Source organism: Ornithorhynchus anatinus, chromosome 1 (genome assembly GCF_004115215.2).
Source record: "Ornithorhynchus anatinus isolate Pmale09 chromosome 1, mOrnAna1.pri.v4, whole genome shotgun sequence".
NCBI classification, from domain to species: domain Eukaryota; kingdom Metazoa; phylum Chordata; class Mammalia; order Monotremata; family Ornithorhynchidae; genus Ornithorhynchus; species Ornithorhynchus anatinus.
In genome coordinates, this window is record NC_041728.1 from 82,156,639 (window position 1) to 82,183,714 (window position 27,076).

General features: G+C 40.1%; 1 protein-coding gene across 3 annotated transcripts in view; it reads left to right on the forward strand.

The window, feature by feature from the left end:
• COL19A1 (collagen type XIX alpha 1 chain) overlaps positions 1-27,076 on the forward strand; it is a 340,279-nt gene that overhangs the window by 249,962 nt on the left and 63,241 nt on the right. For all 3 annotated transcript variants that reach the window (XM_029066938.1, XM_029066939.2, XM_029066941.2), the window contains exons 17-28: positions 8,937-8,981; positions 12,937-12,972; positions 13,122-13,175; positions 14,136-14,189; positions 15,529-15,582; positions 17,018-17,107; positions 19,623-19,667; positions 19,766-19,843; positions 23,212-23,247; positions 23,350-23,403; positions 23,491-23,544; positions 25,287-25,328. In XM_029066938.1, the coding sequence (XP_028922771.1) occupies positions 8,937-8,981; positions 12,937-12,972; positions 13,122-13,175; positions 14,136-14,189; positions 15,529-15,582; positions 17,018-17,107; positions 19,623-19,667; positions 19,766-19,843; positions 23,212-23,247; positions 23,350-23,403; positions 23,491-23,544; positions 25,287-25,328 (642 nt within the window). The remainder of the gene's footprint in view (positions 1-8,936; positions 8,982-12,936; positions 12,973-13,121; positions 13,176-14,135; positions 14,190-15,528; positions 15,583-17,017; positions 17,108-19,622; positions 19,668-19,765; positions 19,844-23,211; positions 23,248-23,349; positions 23,404-23,490; positions 23,545-25,286; positions 25,329-27,076) is intronic.

The window sequence follows — 27,076 nt, forward strand, 5'->3', positions numbered from 1 at the left end:
TAATTACCATTTGTCAGAAATGTATATCCAAAATGTAGTGCTTATTATCCTCACTGCACCAGAAATTCAAAAATCTTCAGCAACCTTATTTCAAGTCTTTTAGGCTGACAGCCATTTTGCTTCTAGTGACCCAGGGTTGGTTGGGAATACTTGTGAAATGACATGTTAGGAGCATAAAATTTGGAGTCCTTTTATTTGTCTTCAACTTTGATATTTGCCAACTTTTCAGATTTCTCAATGCCTCTCTCTTTGGAGGTCTCCCAACCAATTCCTCATGGGATGAATTTATCATACACAGGAATCAAGTGTTTTTTCTTAAGGAGCATGGGTCTGTGGGCATTTGTAATTGGGAGCTTTAAATTTGGCATTTTAAAACTCTAATTTGTATTTAAAAGAGATGAGTGTAACCAGTGCAGTTGGTTGAATACTCACCAAAAATTCTGTCAGGATTTCTTAAGGCCCTGATTTTTTTTAATGGTATTTGTTAAGCTCTTACTATGCGACAGACCCTGTTCTAAACACTGGGGTAGATACAAAGTAATTAGGTTGGACACAGCCATGTGCCCCATAGGGCTCACAGTCTTATTCCGCATTTTACAGATGAGGTATCTGAGGACAGAGAAGTTAAATGACTTGCATAAGGTCACGCAACCAACAAGTGGCGGAGCCAGAAGTGGAACCCAGATCATCTGACTCCCAGATTCGTGCTCTATCCACTAGTTCACGCTGCTTCTCACCATGTTCACACCCGCAGCAGCTTCTTTTGCTGTCAGTGTGGAATTGCCAACTACTGACACTGCCTCATTGAAATCTAATGGTTTCCACCACGTTAAACACACTGCATAGTGTGTGATAAAAAGTGCAGGCAGCAATACTATAAATTAGCTTTTGGGACTATACGTCTTCAGTATCAAACTAACTTTCCAGGGAATCTTGGAATTAAATGAATTCTTAACTTCTGAAAGGAAAGGCAGAGCTTCAAACAGCTTCATTTTATATACCTATAGAGGTCTCAGCAAAAGCAGCAACTCATGTTATGGGTGGGAGAGGCAATTTCTGCCATTTCTGGGCCAAGATGACCTGTGCTTCTAGATTTGTACCACTACCTCCCACTCTTTGCAGGTTTCCAGTGGGAAGAGCCAGTGGTGCAGAAATGAGGTGAACAAATGGTCACTGTCCAGAGTCTGCCTATCTGTCTTTTCACATTCGTGGTTCAGCTCATGGGGAAGTGGAATAAAAGTGTCAAAGCAGAGACTAGATCCTTCTCTAAAGTTAGAGGAAGAGAACCTTGCACTGCTGTATCTATATGACAATAGCAAACATTCAGGGTACCTCTTTGTCTATGCTAATGGAAGATACTCGCAACAAATACCTCTTCAGACAAAACTCTGCCTCAAGTTAGGGCTAGAAGTATTTCTTTCAGTATGAATAAAGGGACTGCATTTGATTAAGCACAAACTTTGGCAGGATATCAAGATACTATAGGGGGAAGCTTCAAGACCTTTGTTCAGAGAAGGGGAGAGAGAGTTAGAGGCTGTAAGAAGCTTTAGCTTCATCAACTATAAATCAATAAATGGTATTTACAGAGTTCTTACTATGTGCATGCAAAACAGTGTACTAAGAGCTTGGGAGTTGGTAGGCATGTTCCCTGGCCACAAGAAGCTTACAGTTTTGAGAAGGACCTTCTATATATCAAGGAATTTGTAGTCCATGAAATTTTCCCTGCAGTTCTTCTGCCAGACATGTTATTGAATGGTTTAAAACCACACTGCTCTGACAGTGACCTTGCTAACAAAGATGGAGTTTGTCAGGCCTTCCTGACTAAGTCCCCGCCTTTCCTCTTCCACTTCTTTCTGCACTGTCCTGACTTGGTAACTTTGTTCTTTCCCCCTTTCAGCCCCACAGCACTAATGTACAACCTGTAATTTATTTATTTATATTAATGTCTCTCTCTCCTCCCCTCCCCAGATTATAAAATTGCTGTGGGTAGGGAATGTGTGTATTTATTTTTGTACTGAACTCTCCCAAGTGTTTAGTACAGTAAGTGCTTAATAAGTATGATTGAGTGAATGAAAGAATGAATGTGTGTGCCTGTGCATGTTTGTTTATGTATTGGGCATGGGTTTTGGTGGGTGTTGAGGTCAGGGGAAAGGTAGAGAGGTGGAGAAAGAGGAAGAGAGAGGTATTTAGAGAGGTAAATAGGCAGGGACCAAACACAGACCCACATCCCCAGCCCTCATTCCCATCCCTTGAAAGGACTCACCAGATATTGTCTTGGCTCAGGCAGAACAGGGCACCTGAGCAAGGAAGTAACCTTCCATTCCTCCACTGTCACATCTCCGTAAAATTTGGGCAACCCTACCCACAATCTAGCTCTTAGTTATTGTCTTACTCCATCTCAGAAAAAGGCTGATGGTGCTGCCAGGGAGTTTGGTCTGCCAGGGTTTCTGGCACTGGGAGAAGACCGGCAGCAGCAGTAGGAATGAGACTGCCACTTCTTCAGAAACACACTGCAGAAGAGAAGCAGATCAATCCCATCCTTGATGCTAGCTACCACCTCAGCTGTGTCAGCAGCAGAGACAGGAATAAAGAACTGGGGCCACGGAGCAAATCTTCCTGTGGTGCTCCTGTGACCAACGTGCTCCTAGAGGCTCTTGTCTTCTGAGATCATTTCTGCCATGATCCCTGGCTGCGTCCTGGAAGTCACAATGGCAGTAACTTGGAAATGGCATTTAGTCATAAGAATAGGGCAATGCCAGATGAGCCATGAAAGAGACTCCCTTCCAAATGTGACTTGCCTAGTCTTGGCCACCACTGTTATACCAGCTGATGCGGAACCTTATTGACCACACTGGCCAAAGGGTGGGTGACACAAAGCTGTGCTCAGACTGAAGACCATCCCATCTAATATAGGATGTCTGGCCACTTTAATAATAATAATGTTGGTATTTGTTAAGCACTTACTATGTGCAGAGCACTGTTCTAAGCACTGGGGTAGATACAGGGTAATCAGGTTGTCCCACGTGAGGCTCACAGTTAATCACCATTTTACAGATGAGGTAACTGAGGCACAGAGAAGCTAAGTGACTTGCCCAAAGTCACACAGCTGACAAGTGGCAGAGCGGGGAGTCGAACCCATGACCTCTGACTCTGAAGCCTAGGCTCTTTCCACTGAGCCACGCTGCTTCCATTTTAACTCCATTGACCTCTGTGACTGGATCAGCATAAAATTTATTTAGGCAGTCTAGAGCTGAAAAGGAAGAGGAAGAAAAATAATTGAAAGCTTTCAGACCTGACAAGCAGTGTATCCTAGTGGATAGAGCACAGGACTGGGAGTCGGTTCTAATCCTAACTCCGCCACTAGTCTACTGTGTGACCTTGGGCCAGTTACTTAACTTATCTATGCCTCAGTGACCTCATCTGTAAAATGGGTATTGAGAGACTATGAGCTCCATGTGGGACATGGACTGTGTCTTAAATTGACTAGCTTGCATCTATCCCAGCTCTTAATACGCTGCCTGACAGTAAGGCATGTAAGTGCTTAACAAATACCATTAAAAAAATTAAACAAAACAAAAAACCTATACTTAGCAAAGAGAAGAAGCAGAAGGGAAAGAGGTGGGAGAATGGCTGAAGAAAATAAACATAGAAAGGCATGAGAAAGAGTTGCCTGTTGTGTGCCTTAGGGAAATAGGGATGTGGATATGGGGATTTTTTCACTCCTTAAAAACAAACATGAAGCACACATGCAGCTGCTACTTCTCTGCAAGACTGTTTCTAACTAAGCAATAATAGCGAACCATATTTTTCCCCTCAAGGAGAATCTGCTTTCAACTTGGCAGGCTTCTCTTCATTGGCTTCAGCTCTGGGAATTTTAATAAAAATTTGATAAGGTCTGTCAACCTCTAAAGCCATCAGACCAAAGACCTTTCATAACCTTCTAACTGAAAAAGACACTGTTATCAAGGGAGGCCACACACTCACAAACTCTCTTTTTTTTTTTTAAATGATCCATATTGAAAATGCATAGTCATGTTATCTTTTATCACCACCTTCCATAGAGTTTACAGAGAATCCATCTCAGGTGTTGAAACTTGAGACTGTGCCTCCCAGCAATCAATTCTAATGTTTGGTTCTCCAATTTAACCCACAAAACAAGTCTGCAAAATAATCCATTTTTTTCCTCTTGAAGTTTCTAAACCATAGAGTCATTTTAATATCCCTGTATTGTAAAAGAGTTGGGACTGTCTCCAAAAAGCTTATCTTTCCAGATCCTCTTAGTGGAAGAATTAGAATCTATGGAAACAGGACAGGAGCTTTTTCAGAGTCACCAAGCTTAATATTCATTCAATCAGTCATTCAATGGTATTTATTGAGTGCTTAATGTGTGCAGAGCACTATACTAAGCACTTGGAAAGTACAACACAACAATCAAGAGAGACAATCCCTGCCTACAACGGGCTTATGGTCTAGAAGGGGGGAAGACAGACATCAAAACAAATAAATAAGCATCAATATGAATAAATAAAATTAGATAAATACATATATACATAAGTGCTGTGGGGTGGAGGGAGAAGAGGAAGAGCAAAGGGAGCTAATTGAGGTGATGCAGAAGGAAGGGGGAGCTGAGGAAAAAGGGGCTTAGTGTGGGAAGGCCCCTTGGAAGAGGTGCACCTTCTGTTAGCTTGTATTTTAATTCTGAACAAGAGGGTGCCCCTTATCCTTTACTTTGGGTGGCTTTGCCTTATCCTCATGAGGAGTCAAAATTAAAATTAAAAATCACGGGAAGGAGCATGTTCTACTGGAAAGAGTGCGGGCCTGGGAGTCAAAGGATCTGGGTTCCAATCACAGTTTTACTACCGATTTTTGTGTGACATAGAGCAAGTCGTTTAACTTCTCTGTGCCTCAGTTCTCAGTTAGAGAAGCAGCATGGCTTAGTGGAAAAAAACCAGGCTTGGGACTCAGAGGTCACGGGTTCTAATTTCGCCTCCGCCACTTGTCAACTGTTTGACTTTGGGCAAGACACTTCACTTCTCTGGGCCTCAGTTCCCTCATCTGTAAAATGGGGATGAAGACTGTGAGCCCCACGTGGGACAACCTGATTACCTTGTATCTACCCGAGCGCTTAGAATAGTGCTTGGCACATAGTAAGCACTTAACAAATGCCAACATTATTAATTCCTCATTTGTAAAATGGAGATTAAATCCTACTCCCTCCTACCTCAACTGGGAGCCCTATGTGGGACAGAGGCTATGTGTAATCTGGTAATCTTGTATCTACCCCAATGCTTAGAATAGTGATTGGCATGTAGTAAGCACTTTTCATTCAATGGTATTTATTGAGCGCTTACTATGTGCAGAGCACTGTACTAAGCGCTTGGAATTAACAAGTCGGCAACAGATAGAGACAGTCCCTGCCGTTTGATGGGCTTACAGTCTAATCAGGGGAGACGGACAGACAAGAACAATGGCAATAAATAGAGTCGAGGGGAAGGACATCTCGTAAAAACAATGGCAACTAAATAGAATCAAGGCGATGTACATTTCATTAACAAAATAAATAGGGTAATGGAAATATATACAGTTGAGCAGATGCTGACTGCTGAGTAGCAGTTTGCTGTAGTGAAGAGAACAAATGAAGAGGAAATAGACCAGGGTGGATGAATACAGGCCACTAGTTGTGATTAATATTTGATGTTACTTGAATTTGCACATACTGCAAAATTCTGAATGATCCCTTTGGCAGTATCACTGTGGGCCAAGACCCAAGATTTTTTCATATTCTGTGAATGCTCAGTATTATAACAATCTCTGTATTTGTATTTACTATTAGGTGATTGTCCTGTTTAAACAAAAAAAGGAAAAAAAATTACATTTGATTCAATCGTTGGCTATTATAATGCCAGTTTAAAACTCAACTGAAAAAAAAGCTTTCATTGCTTTAGTTTGAATAACTTCTAAACTTGATTGTATGAACTTGAGTGTCACTGCTTTTGTTTTTGAACCAGTACGTGTTTCCCTCCTGAATAATTGTGAACCTTCAGTGATCTTAAATTCAGGCACCTAAATCATTACATTTCTTTCTCTAGCTAATATGACAGTACATATCTATGCAAAGAGAAGCAGCGTGGCTCAGTGGAAAGAGCACGAGCCCTGGAATCAGGACTCATGAGTTTGAATCCCAGCTCTGCCACTTGTCGGGTGTGTGACTGTGGGCAAGTCACTTAACTTCTCTGTGCCTCAGTTCCCTCATCTGTAAAATGGGGATTAAGACTGTGAGTCCCACGTGGGACAACCTTATTCCCCTATGTCTACCCCAGCGCTTAGAACAGTGCTCAGCACATAGTAAGCGCTTAACAAATACCAACATTATTATAAGTTTTCAAGTATCTAGTAGTACATCATGTCCATGTGCTTTCATTCATATTAGATGCATTTGATGCATACTATATTTGTTATGAATCTTGGAAATGTTCTGTCTCTCCCTAAGTGTAGCAAGTCCATGCAAAGATATTGCCTCCCAACCCAGAAAATATTGTGAAAATAAGAACCTCCATAGAAATGGAAAACAACAGGGAGTCCAATTTTATATACTTTTTCCTTCATGTAGACAGACCATTGAAAACGAAATTCCTGCAGGGAGAAACTTTTGACATTCTTGAAAAGAAATGAGGGAAACTGGTGTTGCCTGCTTTTCTTGAGTATCATACAGAAGCCACAGAGCTCCATAGAAAATATACCATTTTCTATGGTATACCTCAAAGTTTTAGGCTAGTAAAAAAAAAACTTCAGTGGATAGATAGCTGTGCCATGAAATAGTTGTTGGATCTGCAAAGTATTTAAAAGACATTTCTTAAATTAAAACAGCTGATGTGTTAAGACTGAATATATTAATTGAGAAACAAGGTGCTTTAAGAATACTTAAGACTCACAGTGAAGACAAATTGGATGTTACAAGAGAGGTGTGTATCAAGCCTGGAGTCCTTTACTGTCACATTAGTATCAGGCTTCAGAATTTTAAATTGAGAAGTTAGACTGAGTTAAATCCATTGTAAAAAATGTCATCTAACCCAGAAGCAGTAACAGAGAACTGGGGCAGTGCATAATATGAAATTACTTTTAAAATGAATGAAAAGGGGATTAAAAACACTAAATGCAATAAATTCACTGAGACATTATCAGTGGAAGAAGTAGAACATTAAAATTAACTGTGCTATAAATACATTCGCTTTCAATATTCACTTTGAGAATAATACTCCAATTGATCCTGGGAAATATCAATCAATACTTAGACTACGAGCCCCATGTGGGACAGGTCCTGTGCCCTGCCTGATTAATTTGCATCTACCCCAGCACTTAGAACAGTGTTTGACTCACAGTAAGTGCTTAAGAAAAATCGTAATAATAATAGGATTTATTGAGCACTTATTGGATGGAATAATAATAATAATTGTGGTATTTCTTAAGTGCTTATTACATTCCAGGCACTGTACTAAGCACTTGGGTGGATACAAGCAAATTGGGTTGGATACAGTCCCAGTCCCATATGGGGCTCACAGTCTCAATCCTCATTTTACAGATGAGATTAATTGAGGCCCAGAGAAACTAAGTATTTCAGGGTGTAAGAGCAGAAAAGAAAAACCAGTAAACTAAACAATACAGAAAATTTATATTACACAATCCTTGATTGACTCTATCGCCTTCATAGTTTCAGAAATTGATCTGCTAGACTGAAAGCTAGAGAGCAATGATTATCTGTTACCCTATAGTACTCTCCCAAACACTTATTACTGTGCTCTGCACAAGGCATACAATAAACACCTTTGATTGACCAGAAATTAAATATTTCTCCATACTTACCTTCATACACATACATATATATGTACATATATGTATATGCATTCTGTACATGTAGACTATATGTCATATTGATATTGCAGGGTGGCCTAATGGAAAGACCATGAGTCTGGAAGTTAGAAGACTTGGGTTTTAATGCCAGTTCTACCACTTGTCTGCTGGGTGACCTTGGGCAAGTGTCTTAATTTATCTGTGCCTCAGTAACATCATCTATAAAATGGGGATAAAATCCTCCTCCCTTTAACATAGACTGTGTGCCTCATGTGGAGCAGGACTGTGTCAAACCTGATAACCTTGTATCTACTCCAACATCTAGTACAGTGTCTAGAACATAGTAAGTGATTAATAAGTACCATTTTTAAAAATAAGATATACTTCGTGTGTTTATGTGTGTGTGTATATACCGGAGATATATACAAACATCATATGTCTTCACATGTTGAATATATTCCAAATTCCATATATACATCTATATTATATATTATGTATCTCTCCAAAGGAAGGACTTTCTCATCTAAAAACCTGGAAAAACATATGTGTACTTAGAGAATTTTTTAGTCATAGAGATATTCTGTGTTGGTATTTCCTAGAACCATAAACTTTATCCACGTAGATAATGTTCTAGTGATTATGAGGGGTTTTTTGTTATTGTCATTTGTTTTTGTTTTATGTTTATTTGAAAAAAATCACATTCAAATACAGCCGTATAAATAAGTAGCCAAACCAACAAGTCCATGAGAAGTAAGCATAATGGATAGAGCAAGAGCCTGAGATCAAAAGCTCATGGGTTCTAATACCGGCTTCACTACTTTACTGCTGTGTGAACTTTGGATAAGTCACTTCACTTCTCTGGGACTTAGTTACCTCATCTGTAAAATGGGGATTGAGACTGCGAACCCCATTTGGGACAGGGACTGTGTCCAACTCTATTTGCTTATATGCACCCCAGCATTTAGTACAGTACTTGGCACATAGTAAGCGCATAACAAATACCATTATTATTATACTTGGCATGTGTTTCAGTTTGGGCAGAATTTAGGTAAGTTAAACATAATTCATTTTATGTCATTCTTCAATAGGGTGAGCAAGGAGACATTGGACTACACAGTGCTAAAAGTGAAAAGGTAAGAAACAATAATTAACAAAATACTAATGAAAAAATCATATTGTTCGTCAGAATGAAAAAATCACATTGTTCAGCAGTGTGTTTCACCCCAGGCCCTATCCCCATCTTACCACCTCAGCCCTCATAAGTGGCTGCAACCCTGCTGTCTATGTCCAGCTGTGTGGGCGCCATCCTCCCACACACCTGGAGCAAGATCCAGGGATAAGAGAAGGGGAAGAGAAGGAGACTAACCTTTGGCATGACTTTCTCACCATCTGCCCCTCCCTTTTCTTCTCTAATTTCTCCTTTTCCTCTCCATCTCCCTCTCCCTTTTAATTTATTCATTATGATATTATTATAAGCATTTAATTTGTATAAATCCTGGGGTAGAAACAAGTTCATCAGTTAGGATTCAGTCCCCATACCCATACATGGATCACAGATTAATCTTAACCCCATTTCTGAGGCCCAGAGAATTTTAGTGACTTATCCAATCAATCAATGGTATTTATTGAGCCCTGACTATGTATAGAGCACTGTACTAAGTGCTTGGGAGAGTACAGTACAACAGAGTTAGCACATACGTCCCCTGTCCACAGCAAGCTCACAGCCTAGAGGGAGAGACAGACATTAAATAATTTACACATAATTTAAAGATATGTGCATAAGTGCTATGGGGTTGAGGTGAGGCAAATATCAAATATCCAAAGGTTACAGATCCACGTGCAAGTCCAAGGTCACAGCACATTAGTTTTTTGTTTGTTTCTTAATGGTGTTCGTTAAGCACTTCCATGTGCTAGGCACTGTTAAGTACTGGGGTAAATACAAGCTAATCAAGTTGGACATAGTCCCTGTTCCATGTGGGGCTCACAGCCTTAATCCCCATTTTACAGATGAGGGAACTGGGGCACAGAAAAGTGAAGTGACTTGCTCAAGGTCACACAGCAGACAAGTCGCTGAGCTGGGATTAGTACCTAGGACCTTCCGACTCCCAGGGCCATGCTCTATCCCACTAGGCCGTGCTTCTTCTCAAAGGCAGACCATGCTGGGACTAAAACCTGGGTCTCCTGACTCTTAGTCCCTGGCTATTTCCACTAGACCATGCTATTTCTTCTCTGACAGCAGTAGGTGTTAGCAGCCATTTGAACAATTATAGCATCACATTTGTGATGTCTACAGAATGATACAGTGACATCACATGGCACAGGGGCCAGTAGATTGTGTGGATTGGCTCTTAGTGAGCCTACTGCCCTAACCTTTCTTTTTGGAGGGAATCTTCTACCAGCATGGCTCAGTGGAAAGAGCATGGGCTTGGGAGTCAGAGGTTGTGGGTTCTTATCCCCACTCTGTCACTTGTCAGCTGTGTGACTTCGGGCAAATCACTTAACTTCTCTATGCCTCAGCTCACCTGTAAAATAGTGATTAAGACTGTGAGCCCCACCTGGAACAACCTGATTACCTTATATCTCCCCCATCGCTTAAAACAATGCTTAGCACATAGTAAGCACTTAACAAATACCATCATTATTATTATTATTATGAAAAAGTTATCAATCCCTGCCTTAGGGCATGCAAGTGAACAGAGTCCACTGTCATTTGGGGATAGTTCTTGGGAGAGGAAGTAACTTGAGATTGTGTGGTTGAGAGTTGGGTAAGGCAAATGTACTCATTTGTGGTCTTCCTCTACCAACTAGTCAGCATAAGGGGATCCAGAAGAAGATTTGCAAATTTTACTATGCTGTTTTGAAACTCTACCCATAGTGGTTATTCTACAATGCATGTAAAGTGAAGGCTTAGTTGATTTCTATAAGTAAATCTACAAAACATTTTTTTAAAGTATAATTTGCTATGAATGCAGAACCCTTTGTGGAGAAGCAGCGTAGCTCAGTGGAAAGAGCCCGGGCTTGGGAGTCAGAGGTCATGGGTTTGAATCCCGGCTCTACCACTTGTCAGCTGTGTGACTGTGGACAACTCACTTAACTTCTCTGTGCCTCAGTTACCTCATCTGTAAAATGGGGATTAAGACTGTGAGCCTCACGTGGAACAACCTGACTATCCTGTAAATCTACCCCAGCGCTTAGAACAGTGCTCTGCACATAGTAAGTGCTTAGCAAATACCAACATTATTATTAGGAAGCAGTGGCTCAGTGGAAAGCGCATGGGCTTGGGAGTCAGAGGTCATAGGTTCGAACCCTGGCTCTGCCACTTGTCAGCTGTGTGACTGTGGGCAAGTCATTTCACTTATCTGTGCCTCAGTTCCCTCATCTGTAAAATGGGGACGAAGACTGTGAGCCTCACATGGGACAATCTGATTACCCTGTATCTACCCCAGTGCTTAGAACAGTGCTCTGCACATAGTAAGCACTTAACAAATACCAACATTATTATTATTATTATTTATTTGTAAAAGGAGAAAAAGGAGAAACAGTAAGTAAATCCTGCATCAATGACTAGTTTTTACTGCTCACTTTTATAACTTCTTTCTTAGATTTAATGTGTGATTACTTGAGATGCTAATAAATTTGAAGCCAACTAGGTGCAACAGAAATCAATCAGTTATATTCATTGAGGAACTTACTGTGTGCAGAGTTTACTGAACTAAGCACTTGGGAGACTACCACCCAGCAGAGTTGGTAGACACATTTCCTGCTCACAGGTAGCATACAGACCCTAATAGAAAAAATAAATTACAGATGTATATACAATTGCTGGGGGGCTGAGGATGAGATGAATAAAGAGTGCAACTGAGCCGGCGATGCAGAAGGGAGTGTGAGAAGAGTAATTCTGGCTTTCAAATGATTTTGTCCTGTTGTGAACTTTAATCCTTATTTATTACTTCACTCTTTAACTTTGGTCTTCAACTATTTTTGGAGCAGTCATTTAATAAAAAAAAAATTTTCAACTCAAAATATTTATCAGTCAGAGAAAGGTTTGAGAAAAAATAAAACATTGGTGTAAGCCATGACTGTCCATATCCTACTACACAATGTTTCTTAGTGCAGCTGTTATAAGCCTTTGGGGTTTCACGGTTAGTTATTGGTGAGCTGTAATTCTGACAGCAGCGGACAAAGAATGTGGGGTTAAAATATCTCATGGGTGAAGAGTTGATATTACCCAGAAGTGACTCAGACTGTACTCCTGAAGAGTTTACCAGTCAAAAAGAGAATATGGTAAGGAAGACTAAATGCTTAGGTTCACAATGGTCAGTTTCTGCTAGGGGCAATAAATATATTAAGTATCGTCTCCACTTGTTCTTTGGAAAGGTAATTTCCAAAGGTGAGAGAGCCATGAGGTAATCAGAGCCAAGGGAGATAGTTGATTACCTAAAATCAGAGGAGGGGAATTCAAGGTGCCTGCCCTAACGTGGGAAGAAGGGTCAAAAAGTTCAGGAGAAACCTGAGCTGGCAGTTGGAAGTTACAAGGAGAGAGCTGGAAGGGTTTGAGGTGTATTTTAGACTCAGTGGATTAAAGTATTTTTTGAGGGGTGGAGAAGGGATAGAGAAGAGAAGAATAGCTTTTTGAGTGAGATTTGGGATTAGGCAGGCTAAATCTCACTAAAGCAGGAGGGAGGTTTACATTTCTTCACCTGACGTGGCATCTGCTCATTGACTTCAAGAGAGGGAGTCACAGTAAATAAAAATAAATTTACCACAGGATAATCTTTCACTGGACTGCTTTTGCAGTGACCATGAAGTCAGCTGGCAAATGACATCACCTAAATGATGTCAGCTGTGCATGGGGTGCTCACACCTGGAACTGAAATGTTATTAGATGGTGACACTTGTCACTACAAGTAGAGAGAATGTAAGAGAGAATATGTTCAGTCTAAAAAGAGAAGTCGAAAATGATATAAATCACTTGAGGTCTTCCAATTTTCCATAATTTCATATTGTGTACCCTGCTGAATGCCATGTAATGAAATTTCATGGGTGCCTACCTAAATTAAATTGTGATTCAAATCTTTTAATTTTCAGGGAGAAATTGGGATAAAAGGACCGCAAGGAATGAAGGTAACTCTTTGACATTGGTATTTGATTTTTTGACACTAAATTGCTAATATAGTGAAACTGTAAATTAAACTCTTTTGATTGTTATTTGAATCTGAAACAATTTAAGTATCATTTTAATCATTCAGCTATTTTCCTCATAATGTGTTTAGGGTGAACCTGGAGACCCTGGTCCACCTGGATCTGTGGGAAGCCCAGGACTTGAGGTGTGTTTGAATCTACTGAAGCAGCTTTTTGTATTTTTTTAAATTCAAAGCCCATCATAGGCTGACATACTTGAGAATGGCATTCACTCCACTTATAGCCAGATGCAAAATGCTATCCACAGGGCACTGCAATCTCTCAGTGCCTAAAGTAAGTGGGGAAGTGCTGGAGAAGCATTAACTCTTAGAAGACCCTCCAGTACTTTCTGAATTCATTGAACATGCATTACTGTGATATATTACATACATTCACAGACGTTCTTCGTATTTTAAGATAAATGTGATCCTGTAACCTCCTGGCCATGCAAGCAAATGTTGCTAAAAAGATACATGGGTAACGTATAATTCATTTCACACTGTGCCCACATTCACTCAATGTCCCTTGTGTTATGAAAAACTAAATACACTTCCCAAAGTGCCAAATATATTTGTCTTTTTGCTTTAGAGTGCAGGGGCAGTCATTATAAAAATATACTTGCGACAACAAGAGAACCAGTAAAGGTAGCCAAGCCCAACCAGGTGGCCCTGCCATTATAGCCAGAGTTCCTCAGCAGGGGAGGGGAATTCCAGAAACATGTGCCCTCAACAGAAAATGTTCAGCCTCCAGATCATTGAAGTCTGAGTTTAGGAACACTCTGCAGAAGTGTCCCCAGCTGATGGCAGCTGTTCTGAGACCGCAGAGGGAGAGATTAATATGTAACACTGCCCATTTGTGTGAAATGCAAGTTATCTGAGCATCACATACTTGGGAGAATATAATCTTTAAATGGAAGCTGGTCTAAATCATCCTCAGTAAGCACAGTGCGGAGCAAGATTCTATTTGGGGCAGTCAAATTCAGGTCAATCTCCAAGGTAAGCTGAATTTCAGAGTAGTCCCTGGAGTTCACACTGAAGTCAAGTGTTTATGCTCAGCTAGGTTCTAGATTCAGTATTTTAACAGTTCTTGATATTTTCTCCCTCTAGGGTCAGCAAGGCCCTCCAGGATCTGAGGGACCCAGAGGACCTCAAGGAGATGTTGTAAGCATGAGTCGCTTACTTACTGGAGTAAGACAAAAGGGGTTAAGGGAAATGGCAGAATAAGAATGCGAACTCCAACAAATAACTGTAGTATTTAAGTGCTTACTAGGTGCCAAGCACTGTTGGGGTATATACATGATAATCAGGTCCCACATGGGGCTCACAGTCTAAATAGGAGGGAGAACAGGTATTGAATCTCCATTTTGCAGATGAAGGAACTGAGACACAGAGAAGTGAAGTGACTTGCCCAAGGTCATGTAGCATCGAAATGGAAGAGCCAGGATTAGAACCCAGGTCCTCCAACTCCCAGACCTGTGCTTTTTCCATTAGGTCACCCTGCTACTAAAACATGGCATTCGCGATCATTTATTTTCCCAAACATTATTGCTTGTGTGTCCAACATCCTTCTGTCACAACCACGGCAAACATCAGCCTGGGTTGCATAGAATGAATCTCTTTTGAATATCATTAGATCATTAAAGCAGTCTTTGGAACATCATTCAGCCAACTTTTATTTTAGATCTTTGTGAACTAAAGGGAAAGAGCAGAAACAGTTGTGAAAGGATAAATCCTATGACCTGATTTGGTCACGGGACTTAATGAGAGACTTGTAGTGAGGTTTCCAGTTTCTTTTTGACCAAATATGCATGTATCTTCTACATCCTTCTGACATAAATGGTACACTAAGCCTTCTCTTTACTTAAAAAAAAATTATCAGCTAAAATGCCAGACTAGTACTCAAAACTGGGACCATTCCAGGGAATTGGGATTGGATCCCTAACCTTAGCCAGTCAGCTTGTGCAGTTTATTCTTATTGATTTGCAGTTTTTTGTTATGTTCTGTTCACCTTTAACTCCTGAAACTGGAGCACACCTGATAGTTTTCCTGTCACATCATGGGCCCACTATTTTCATAAGCAGGTTCATAAACTGGATTTTTGTAATGCATTTCCTTGGAAGAGCTTGAAGTACTAGACAAAGAGGTTTTAAACAATGTACATTTTCTAAGTATGATAATAATAGCATAAGAGTAGGAGACCCGGGAAAAATGAGGAAAAGGAAGAACTTGTAGATGGAAGAAGTTCTCAGAAGGATGGCGGAGAGGAAGGACAAGAAATTACCAATTCAAATAGTAGCAGACTATCAGCCCCAATTCCAAATATCTCCTTTGCAAAATCATCTCAAACAAACCTATAAGCACCATCCCTGATCTCTTGGATGAAGTCCAGTGCAACATTTCTATAATGCCAGTGTTGAACTCCTGGCAATTAAAAATCAGGTAGAATGGTGCATAACAAAAGATGCTGTAATAAATGTTTTCTTTTGGGGCATTTTCAAAGGGATTGCCCGGAGAGCATGGCATTCCAGGAAGACCAGGAATTAAAGGAGAAAAGGTATGGTTTAAACTTGGATTCATATGATGTATTTTTAAGTCATAAGAAGAATCAAGGGGCCATCTTTGTGTGATCTACAAATAGGACCTGGGCCCCTCTCTGCCCCCCTCCTCTCCTTTCATCTTTTCATCTCCCCTTTTTCTTCTTTTTTCTTCTCCCCTCTGTTTTTCTTTTTTCCCCTTTCTCCTCATTTTTTCTCTCCTTGTCCAGCCCAGTCCTCTTTCTTTCTCTGGCTTCTCACTCTGTGCTGGGGATTTTTTTTTTTTTAGTTTCCTGTTGTTTCAAAGCTGGATATTGGACTTTTCTCACCCCAGAGTCAACTGAGAGCCTTTCAAGTCCCCAACCCATGAAAGTCCCTCTCCCTTCAAAGGCTCAAATCCCCATGCTCAAAATGAAAACTTGTTATCCCTGAATATAAATATTATTTTCGGGATATGTCCAATATAGATATGGAAAATGGCAGTCAGCCAAACAGACTGGAGATTTAAGGTACTGAAATTTTATTTCTCTTCTGACTTTTCCATGGCTGTTGGATCTTCTTGGAAAGATCTTTTTAATCTTTAAGAGGGAATATTAATGCCAATCAATCAGCCTGGGATTCAGCAAGAGCAAAAGAGTTATAATGATTTAAAAGCAGTTTACTAACATAAATAAGCTATATTTTTATACCTACCTTTAATAAAATTCAGACATATGCATTTATTGATGCACTTTGTGTGACATTTATTGTATCTTTTATTGATTGATCTAAAATTGATCAGTCACTCGATTGTATATTTTGAGCTCTTATTAGGTACAGAACAAGCACTTGGGAGAGTACAATGTAACAGTTGATTGAGTTGGTAGGCTAGTTCCCTGACTACAAAAGTTTATAGTCTAGAGGAAGAGACTGACTTTAAAAAGTAATAGCTATATAAATGTATACATATAAATATATATATTTAAGTAAAGGGTACAAATTAAAAAGGCAGGGTGACACAGAAGGAAGAGGAAATAGGGGAATATGGGCTTAGTCAGAGAAGGCTTCTTGGAGGAGATGTGACTTTAATGAGGTTTTGAAAGTGGGGAGTGTGATTATTTGTCAGATATGAAGAGGAAGGGAGTTCCAGTCCAGAGCAGGACATAGGAGAGAGGTCAGTGGCAAGATAGATGAGATTGGGGTACAGTTAGTAGGTTGGTGTTAAAAGTGTGAAGTCAAAGTGGTGGGATGTAGTAGGAAGTCTGTGAGGTATAGACTTGATTACTAAGAGCAATGTACCCTGTTTTATCTTTCTCATAATCACTCAATCATTCATTCATTCAATCTTATTTATTGAGCACTTACTGTGTGCAAAGCACTGAGTACTTACTGTGTGCAGAGAACCATACTAAACACTTGAGAGAGTACAGTGTAAATCTGCTTAAAAATTAAATGACCTTTTTCTTTCTTCAACAGGGAGATTCTGGGGGAATCAGTGGCCCACCTGGACACCCTGGTCCCAAAGGTGAGGCAGGTCCTCCAGGGACAAGTCTTCCAGGTGATCCAGTAAGTACCAGTCGGTCAACCATTAAAATTTATTGAGCACTCACTGAATGCAGAACACTGTACTAAGTGGTTAGGAGACTATAATTCAAACGGAGTTGGTACACATGATCCCTAACCCCAAGCCTAGTTGAAGAGACAGACATTTTAAATAAAATACCAACCATTCCTTTCATCTTTTACCATGCATCTTTTTGGTATCAATTTTTTGAAGCTTTTTTTGGGAACATAGAATTTATAGGAACACAGATAAGGAACTCTCTCTAGCTGACCATTTCAAAGATGCTAACCTGGGTAGCAGTTCTGAAGGAAAATCAGTGGAAATGCATATGGTTGGCCTTACAAGGGCGTGAGGATGGGAAATGATTGCTTAAGGAGGAGTGGTTTACAAAGTTGGAGATTATGTTGACAGTTGTTCAGAGTGGTCCTTTTTCCTAAGGCTTTTTTAAGCCCATATTGGCAATATATACAATACCAATTCAAACTGTAATCAGCACCAGTAAAGGACTTGCTTCATTTTTAAAAATAAAGTGATAAATGTCCAGTGTAAAGGATGTACAGAAGAGGAAGCAAGGGGAAATGCATTTACTTAGCTAAATTTTTGATAGCTTTAAAAATAAAACAGCTTTAGGACCATTTTAATTGGAGGATTCCTAATATGCAAAAAATATATATTTTTAAAAGGTAAAAACATATTCTGTCTGAAATAATTGCCTAGGGGAAACCTAAAGACCATTCAAATTTTTATGAACTATTTTGGCCATTTCAAAGACTCAGCAAGCAAAGGTATTCAAAATTACAATATAAATTGGGGTAATGACATTCAGGAATTATTCAGTCAGTCATCTGTTGCACACAAACTATGCGTAGAACTCTATACTAAACAATTGGGAGAGTACCATGTAATTAACAGAATTAGGAGAAACAGTGTGGCTTAGTGGAAAAAGCACGGGCTTGGAAATCAGAGGTCATGGGTTCTAATCCTAGCTCTGCCACTTATCAGTGTGTGACTTTGGGCAAGTCATTTAACTTCTCTGTGCCTCAGTTACCTCACCTGTAAATTGGGAATTAAGACTGTGAGCCCCGTGTGAGACAACCTGATAACCTTATATCTCTCCCAGAGCTTAGAACAGTGCATGTAGTAAGTGCTAAACAAATACCATCATTATTAGTAGTAGTTGTAGACACAATCCTTTTCAATGAGGATTTTATTGTCTACCAGGAGAGAAGACTCTAAAATAAATCATATGAGGTAAAATAAACAATATAAAGCCATTTACATAAGTTGTGTGCCTTTAGTGTGGGGTGAGGAATACCCAAGTGCATATTACATATAAATGTTAGAGTGACGTTCGGATGGGATATAGGATGGAAAAATAATCAGGGAAGCCTCCTGGAGAAGGTATGAATTCAGATGGGCTTTGAAGATGAATAAAGCAGTGGTCTGCCATATTATAAGGGGGAGAGTGTTCCAGGTAGGAGAAAATGTGTGAGCAAAAGGTCAGTGGTGGGAAAGATGAAAATGAAGAGCAGTGACTAGGTTGCCTTGGAGAAATGAGTTGTGCGAACTGAGGTATAGTAGAAGCAAGGAGATTAACTGGGGGAAGAGAGTTGAATGAGTGCTTTAAAGCTGATGAACCAAAGTTTCTACTTGATGCAGAGAGGAAGAGAAAACTATTACAGGTTTTTGAGGAGTAAGGTGGACTGCATGGAATTATGTTTTAGAAAAATGATCCGAGTAGCAAAGTCTGGATTGTAGAGGGGAGAGAAAAGAAGCAAGGAAGTCAACAAAGAGGTGAATGCAATATTGATATGACAAATGCATGGACCAACGTGGGCAGATTACTATAGTAAACATTATGGAAGAAGAATCGATAGGAATTAGTGACAAAAGGATTTAGTGATAGACAACTAGGGTTTGAAAGAGAAGAAAAAGTCAAAGATAATGTCAAGATTATCAGCTTGTAAGGAAGGGATTCATTCATTTATTTAATCGTATTAATTGAGTGCTTATAGTGTGCAGAGCACTATATTAAGCACTTGGGAGAATACAGTAGAATAATAAATAGGCATGTTCCCTACCTTCACCAAGCTTACAGTCTAGAGGAGGATGGTTGTGTTGTCAGATGTAAGATAGAGGAGAGGATTTGAAAAGGAAGATGACAGATTTAGGTTTGGACTATTCAACTTGAGGTGCCAGTGAAACATTAGCTAGAGATATTCTGGAGGCAAGAGGAAATGCAATATTGCTGAGGAGCAGAGAGATCAGGGCAGGTGAGCTAGATTTCAGAGTCATCTTCATAGAGGTGGTAATTGAAGCTCTGGGGAGGTTGTGCTCCCCAAGAGAGGAAGTGAATATTGAGAAGAGAAGTGAACCCAGAAATGAGCTTTGGGGGTTGCCCACAGTCAAGGAGCAAGAGGCAGAGAAAGGGCTGGCAAAAGAGACTGAGGAAGAGGAAAGGCATAGAACATGATGACTGTGTCCAAACTTCTTCACCTGCCATCTTCACTTTTTTAGGGTTTGGATGGTGTTCCTGGAACCCCAGGACCAAGGGGGCCAAAGGTAAGAGAGTATTGTCATCTGTTTGTTGGAATGTAGTTTATTAAAGATGACAGCAGAGTCCCTTCCCCTCAAAATATGATACCCTCTTCCATTCACAGGGTGAAAGAGGGCTTCCAGGAGTACATGGATTCCCTGGAGACATAGGGCCACCAGGTGTAGGAATTCCTGGAAGACCTGTAAGTGACAGTTTCTGAAATGGTTCCTACTACTGTTCTAATTTGTGTAAAAAGTACATTGAATACAGCCTGGACCCTGCAGGAGGTTGATTAAGATTCACCTACTGAGGAGATAATAATGATAATTATGGTACTTGTTAAGTGCTTACTATGTTATAATAATAATGTTGGTATTTGTTAAGCGCTTACTATGTGCCGAGCACTGTTCTAAGCGCTGGGGTAGACACAGGGGAATCAGGTTGTCCCATGTGGGGCTCACAGTCTTAATCCCCATTTTACAGATGAGGGAACTGAGGCACCGAGAAGTTAAGTGACTTGCCCAAAGTCACACAGCTGACATGTGGCCGAGCAGGGATTTGAACCCATGACCTCTGACTCCAAAGCCCGTGCTCTTTCCACTGAGCCACGCTGCTTCCCGTTCCAAGCACTATAGTAAGTGCTGGGATGGATACAAGATATTCAGGGTGGACCCAGTCCCTGGCCCTCATAGAATCTTACAGCAGCCAATTGTCTTTCTTTTCATGCTAAACAACTTACATGTTCCTCACCAATCAGTCAATCAGTGGCATTTACTGAAGGCTTACTTTGTGCAGAGCACTGTTCTAAGCAATTGGGAGAGTACAATACAACAGAAATGATAGACATGTTCCCTGTGCACAGTCTACTTACAGTCTAGAGGGGCAGATATATTTATTATTTATGTTATAATTTGTATGGTATAGATGTCAAGCCCTGTTCTAAACACTAGTATAGAGATGTTATTCTGAGAGATGTTATTCTGATCTTCTCTGAATCTATTAGTCTCTATTCTTCCTTTAGTTTTCCCATTACTAAATCTCACCATGTCTCTTTTTTACTTGCCTTTCTTTTACCTTCCCGATCAGGTGTCAGGGAGATAGTTTGCTCAGTGGTTCTCACACATTAACAGACTCATCCACACACAGAAATGCTCCCATCCACAGATAACATTCACCCAACCTCACTGAATGCCGCCTTTGTATTCACAGGTGACACTGGGACCTCATCTGCAGGGCAGACAATCTGTATGCAAAAAAATGGAATAAGACATTTTTCCTAGGCTTTTTCACTCCTGTAGGGGTGCACTTAAGCTGACAAGTCTCTTAGGGAGTTGCTAAATGGCACTGCTGCCTCTTTGCCCAATTACTTTAATAGGACGCACACTTCGACTTGTGGGGTATGTAGGGAGAGAAGTATACTCTACCACCAGAAGAAAGTGCATTTGAGTTTCGATTGAAATAGTGGTGATCCCTGAGCCATCCACACTCCCTCACTGAGTCATCATGTATTCAGTAGTACACATTATAAAATGGGTATAATCTGTGGCCCTGAACCAGAATATGGAACTGCTTTCTGCAGCCACTCCTGCTGTGTGGTTACCAAAAGGCTAATTATAGAATGTGGCACTCAGTTAATCAGTCAATCAGTGATATTGATTGAGCTCTTACTGTGTGAAGAGCATTGTCCTAAGTGATGATGATGAAGGCATTTGTTAAGTGCTTTACTATGTGCCAAACACTGCTCTGAGGGCTGGGGAAGATACAAGGTAATCAGCTTGTCCCACGTGGGGTCACATTCTTAATCCCTATTTTACCAATGAGGTAACTGAGGTGCAGAGAAGTTAAGTAACTTGCCCCAAGTCACACAGCTGACAAGTGCTGGAGCCGGGATTAGAATTTATGACCTCTGACTCCCAAACTCGGGCTCTTTCCACTGAGCCACGCTGCTAAGTACTTGGGAGAGTGCAGTAGAGTTGCTACCATGATCCCAAACCTATAGACTGTACGTAGGGAAGAGAGACTTTTTTCCTGGTTAATAGAACTCATTTGAAGTTGGTATTTAAAAAATAAAATACAATCAAACAGTAGAAACATAAAACCAAAGATTAATCACAAAAGAAAAATCTATAGGGAAAAATTGAAAATGTAATTCTCTCCATCTTCCTCAAGTCAAGCCTCCATCAATCAATCAACCAATAAGTTGTATTGATTGAACACTTCTTGGGTGCAGAATACTGCACCAAGCACTTGGGAGAGTACAATATGGTAGAGTTAGTAGACACAATCCCTGCTCCCAGGGAGAACAAGAGCCTCAAAAAAAAATGATGGTATATGACAAACACTGTAAGAAGCACTGTAGTCAGTCTCTATTTGGAGCCACCCTACTGGGTCATTGTTGTCTTTAGCTTCTGCTAAAGGTGAAGAATATCTCCTCAAGGATTAGATCAAGGGATAAGGGAGCTACAGCTTTTTTGGTGTCCTGAGGACCCTAAAAGAGATGGGGGATTCAGGGCTGCCCCAGGACTGTGATGTCCCTTTGATGTCAGACAAGAAGGGGGAAGCTTTCAGTTTCCAGTGCCCAGGTACCGTAATTACCTTAATCTATATGCCTGTGGCCATTCTGATTCTCTTTGCTGTATTCCAGCCATACCAGCCACAACAAAACATGACAGAAAGTCACAGTCCATATTGACTCAGACTAATTTGCTCGAGCGCTGGGAAGAAAACTGGCTGGCAAAATGTTGGCTATGTTGGGATGGAATCTGAACCATTAATTCACAAAGTGCTGCCAACCTGCTTCACACCCAGAAGAATTGTTACCATTCTGGTTCTGAAGCAGTACTGAATGGGCCTCCAAAGACTGCAGAGAGCACCCCGGAAGGGATTGTAAGGAGGGTGCATTACTTGTCTTCTCAAGTTATCTGATTTAAAGAGCTATTTTCTACATGGTAGACTTCAACCCTAATTCTGTCACACACTTAATATACTACTGTGCACCCAGTAGATGCTCAGTATATATTTGATTTTTCATAGTTTTTCCTCCAATAGGCATTTTAATAAAGTCCTCTGTTTCCTAAAGTATCCAGTTCATCATCAAAATAATTTAACTAGCACCCACTGTGCATGGAATGTTGAACACCATGCTGGATTGTAGCTTCTTGAGGATAGGATTGAAGCTTCTAACTCAGTACTCTCCTAAGGACTTAGTGCAGCACTCTGTAGACCGTAGGCTTCAACTATTATTGACTGGTTGATCCTAGGCATTGTACAAGAACTTTCTGCAGTCCTGCCCATCTTAGGTTGCTTAGCAACCATATTAAGTTGCTTACCATCTAATAGGGAAAACAAGGACAAACACAGGGGCCTAAAACAAAGTTAACAGTTCAATATACAAATATAGAATTAATCCCAGAAGCAACAAGATATGTACACATCTTTCAGGGTTTTCTTGAGTGACTGGAATAACTAAAGACAGATAACTGTCTTCTTAAGGTTTGAGTAACTTCAGCTGCACCTAGGCATAGCTTTCAGTATTTCAGCTAAGCCAATTCACTGCACTGTGATTCACAGGGTTCCACGGGTCCCTCTGGAGAACCGGGCATTCAGGTAAGCCACTTGGAAAATCATTTGACATGGTAAATTCAGCATGGTTAGTGAAAAGTAATTTCAGGAAATCTATTCTCATGAGAACCAATCTCCTCCCCTCAGGGCCCGAGGGGTCTCCCTGGGATACCAGGAACAGCAGGCCTCCCAGGAGCTGATGTAAGTTACCTCTATGAATAGCATAGAATTTTAACCAGCCCCTGTGTCGACCAGAGGATATTAAAATGTGTTTCTTCCTATTTTCAGGGAGCTCCAGGGAGAGATGGCAATCCAGGGCTGCCAGGTCCCCCGGGTGAGCCGGTATGTATACAGACTGAGTGTATGATTTACACAATCTAAATGCTTGGCTGTGCATAGAGAAGCCAGTCAACCTATGGAGCATGTTTCACTATCCAAATGAATTAGACTATTTCTGTGACTGCCTGGTGATTTTATTTATCTCCATTATGTTATACTGAAAGTTGAGACTGTCAGCTCTTTTGTGATAAATGATTATTTTCTGGCAGTTATAATTTAACTGTAGAAGTTTGCCCAGGCCATGTCTTGGCATATAATGACTCATTAAATCAAAAGCACTTCATCAAAAGCAATTTTATTTAAGAGACTTTTTTTAAAGGACACTGTTTGTTGATGTTAAACTGCGGCAATAATTAGCAACCTGAATTATGGGGTTTTGGCACTTTTTTGTGCTTGTCATGAAATAAATGGTATTTTCCAAATGAATGTTTGTGGGTAGTTGGATAATGTTATAGTATGTATTGACATATTCTATTAATGCAACAAGAACGTCAGATGGTTAGTAAATACTGCTATATACTTCAAGCTCTTCATTAGATTGTAAGCTTCTTGAAGGCCGAGACTGTCTTAATTTCTCAATAACAAGGTTGTAATTTTTTTTTAGCTCCCTCACATATTCATTCGATTGTATTTATTGAGTGCTTACTGCGTGCAGAGCACTGTACTGAGTACTTGGGAAAGTACAAAACAGTAATAAAGAGAGACAATCCCTGTCCATAATGAGCTCACAGTCTAGGTCTGCGGGGAGAGACGTCAGTACAAATAAGCAGACATCAATATGAATAAATAAAATTACAGATATATACATAAGTGATGGGGGGCGGGGAAGAGCAAGTGAGCGAGTCAGGGTAATGCGGAAGGAAGTGGGAGATGAGGAAAAGTGGGGCTTAGTCTGGGAAGGCCTCTTGGAGGAGATGTGTTTTCAGTAAGGCTTTGAAAAGGGGGAGAGTAATTATCTGGCAGATTTGAGGTGGGAGGGTGTTCCAGGCCAGAGGCAGGACGTGGGCTGGGGTCGGCGGCAAGACAGGCGATATCGAGGCACAGAGAGAAGGTTAACACCAGAGGAGCGAAGATGCAGACTGGGTTGTAGAAGGAGATAAGTGAGTTGAGGTAGGAAGGGCCAAGGTTTTGGAGAGCTTTAAAGCCAATAACGAGGAGTTTTTGTTTGATATGGAGGTGGTTAGGCAACCACTGGAGATTTTTGAGGAGGGGGAGTGACATGTCCTGAATGTTTCTGTAGAAAGATCTGGAGAGTGTAGTGAAATATGGGCTGGAGTGGGAAGAGGCAGGAGTTTGGGAGGTCAGAAAGGAGGCTAATGCAGTAATCTATGCAGAATAGGATGAGTGATTGTACTAAAATGGTGGCAGTTTGGATGGAGAGGAAAAGGCGGATTTTAGCGATGATGTGAAGATGAGACTGACAGGAAATGGAGATGAATTGGATATGTAGGTTGAATGAGAGAGCAGAGTCATGGATGATGCCAAGGCTATGGGCCTATGAGATAGGAAGAATGGTTGTGCCTTCTACAGTGATGGGAAAGTTCGGGAGAGGACAGGGTTTGGGAGAGAAGATAAGGAAATGCGAAATGATCATGTGAAATGTGAAGCCATTTAGAATGACTAGAATTGCAAATCTGTAAACTTGGCACTGTCCACTTGGCTCAGGGAGGGAACATTTGGCAAAAAGCTCAAAAGTCTTATCTTTTTTATTTTTATTTTTTTGTCCTTTTCATTTTTTACTTCAGATTGCACTTCCTCTCTTAGGGGACATTGGAGCTTTGTTGAAGGTAACCAATTGTTTCCTAAAAATATTTTTAACTTTTCGTAATGACAACAGAACGCTTTTGTTAGTTAGAAATGAAGCTCATTTGTACCTATCAGTCTGATATGTAACTAAAACCACAGACTGTCAAAGGTAAAGAGCATGGCATCTGAGTATTCTAGTTCCAGCTCTGCCACGGGCTTGCTAGGTGGCATTGAACAAGTCACTTTACCTCTCTGTTCCTCAGGTCATTCTCCTATAAAATGGGATATTGTCTGCTTCTTCCTACCTCTTAGATTATCATTGGTTTGTGGTTCAAAGACTATGTTTGACCTGAATAGCTTTATCCAGCAGTTAATGCAGTACTTTAACAGTTAATTATCAGTTAACAAACAATATTCTCAGTAATATTTTACTGGTTAAATATATTTCCCTCCATCCTTCTGTGTAGTGTCCATTCTCTTTTCTCTTCAAAACTTCAGTGATTCCAGTTTAACCCACAGGAAGAAAATATCATTTACACCCATAAAGAGATTATTTGCCTCCTCTAGAGGAACAGTTTCCCATAAATGTTGAGCTAGCTCCTGTTCCATTACTTCTTTCCCCAAAAAATCGCTGAATTTTCCACTGTTTTTAAGCTTCAGGCCTAAATCTTCCTGCTATCAGAATGTTCCTGTTTTGACCCATTTAATCAGGAAGATTAGTTTGCCTGTATATTTCTACTCCTTCACTTCATTAAATTTGAGCCCACGTGGACAACCAATATAAAGTGTCATGGGGTAAATTGTACCATGCATTTGAATATCTTTGCCTCATGAAAACATAGACTCTGACTCTGAAGCATTACCCTTGTAATGCTGTTGGCCTTACCCACCAGTGCTTCCATTACCAACCTTGAAAGGATGGTTAATGCCCTTCTATTTCACCGTACTGTCATGAGGGCTGGCTAGCAAAGATGATATAAAGCACTTTGCAAATACCAAGTATGGCATTATTCCCTACAGTCTGCTTTTATTTATAAAAACATGACAAAGCTCTTGGAAATGAACACCTGGTATAGTTATCAATCACTTTAAAAGGTTAAATCTCTAGGGACCCAAAAGGCAAATTCAATAGTAAATTAATCGCCAAATAGCAGTCAGTTGTAAAACTGATCCATTTTATGTACTGTGCCTATATCTAAATAATGAAACAGAAATGGTAATAAGTTCAGAATAGTTATATATTTCAAAGGTTTCTTCTTCAATTCAATATAAACTTTTAATATTTTTTTAAAAAATAATTAATAATCATACATAATGTAAGTTTTGAAGTTTGGGAGCTTTGATATTCTGTCTCCACCTCTCCTTCAAATTGTAGAAGGCAAACATTTCATTTGTAAGGAGAAAATTTTATCCCTGTCAATGCTATGAGACTTGTATTTGACCTGTGAGCTCCAATCATTAAACTCTAACTCCTTATAGACAAAAGAAGTTAAAGGTTATTTCAAAGTCATTGGAAAGATAATGTTCTTTCATTTTTCCCTCAGATCTTGGATTTGCCATAAAATCTTACCCCTCAAATAATATGCTCATCTGTCAAAATAGGTGCGGCCACTAATTTCAACCATTTTTAGTTACTCTGAATTCCTTTTAGCTCATTTGTCAGAATAGAAGTGACTGAATTATTAGTGTGTCAAACTTGTGTCATAACTCAGTTTTAAAAACATGGCTAAATAGTTTTATATTTTTGCCTTTCATGCATGACCTTCTTATGTTGAATAGTATCCCAAGT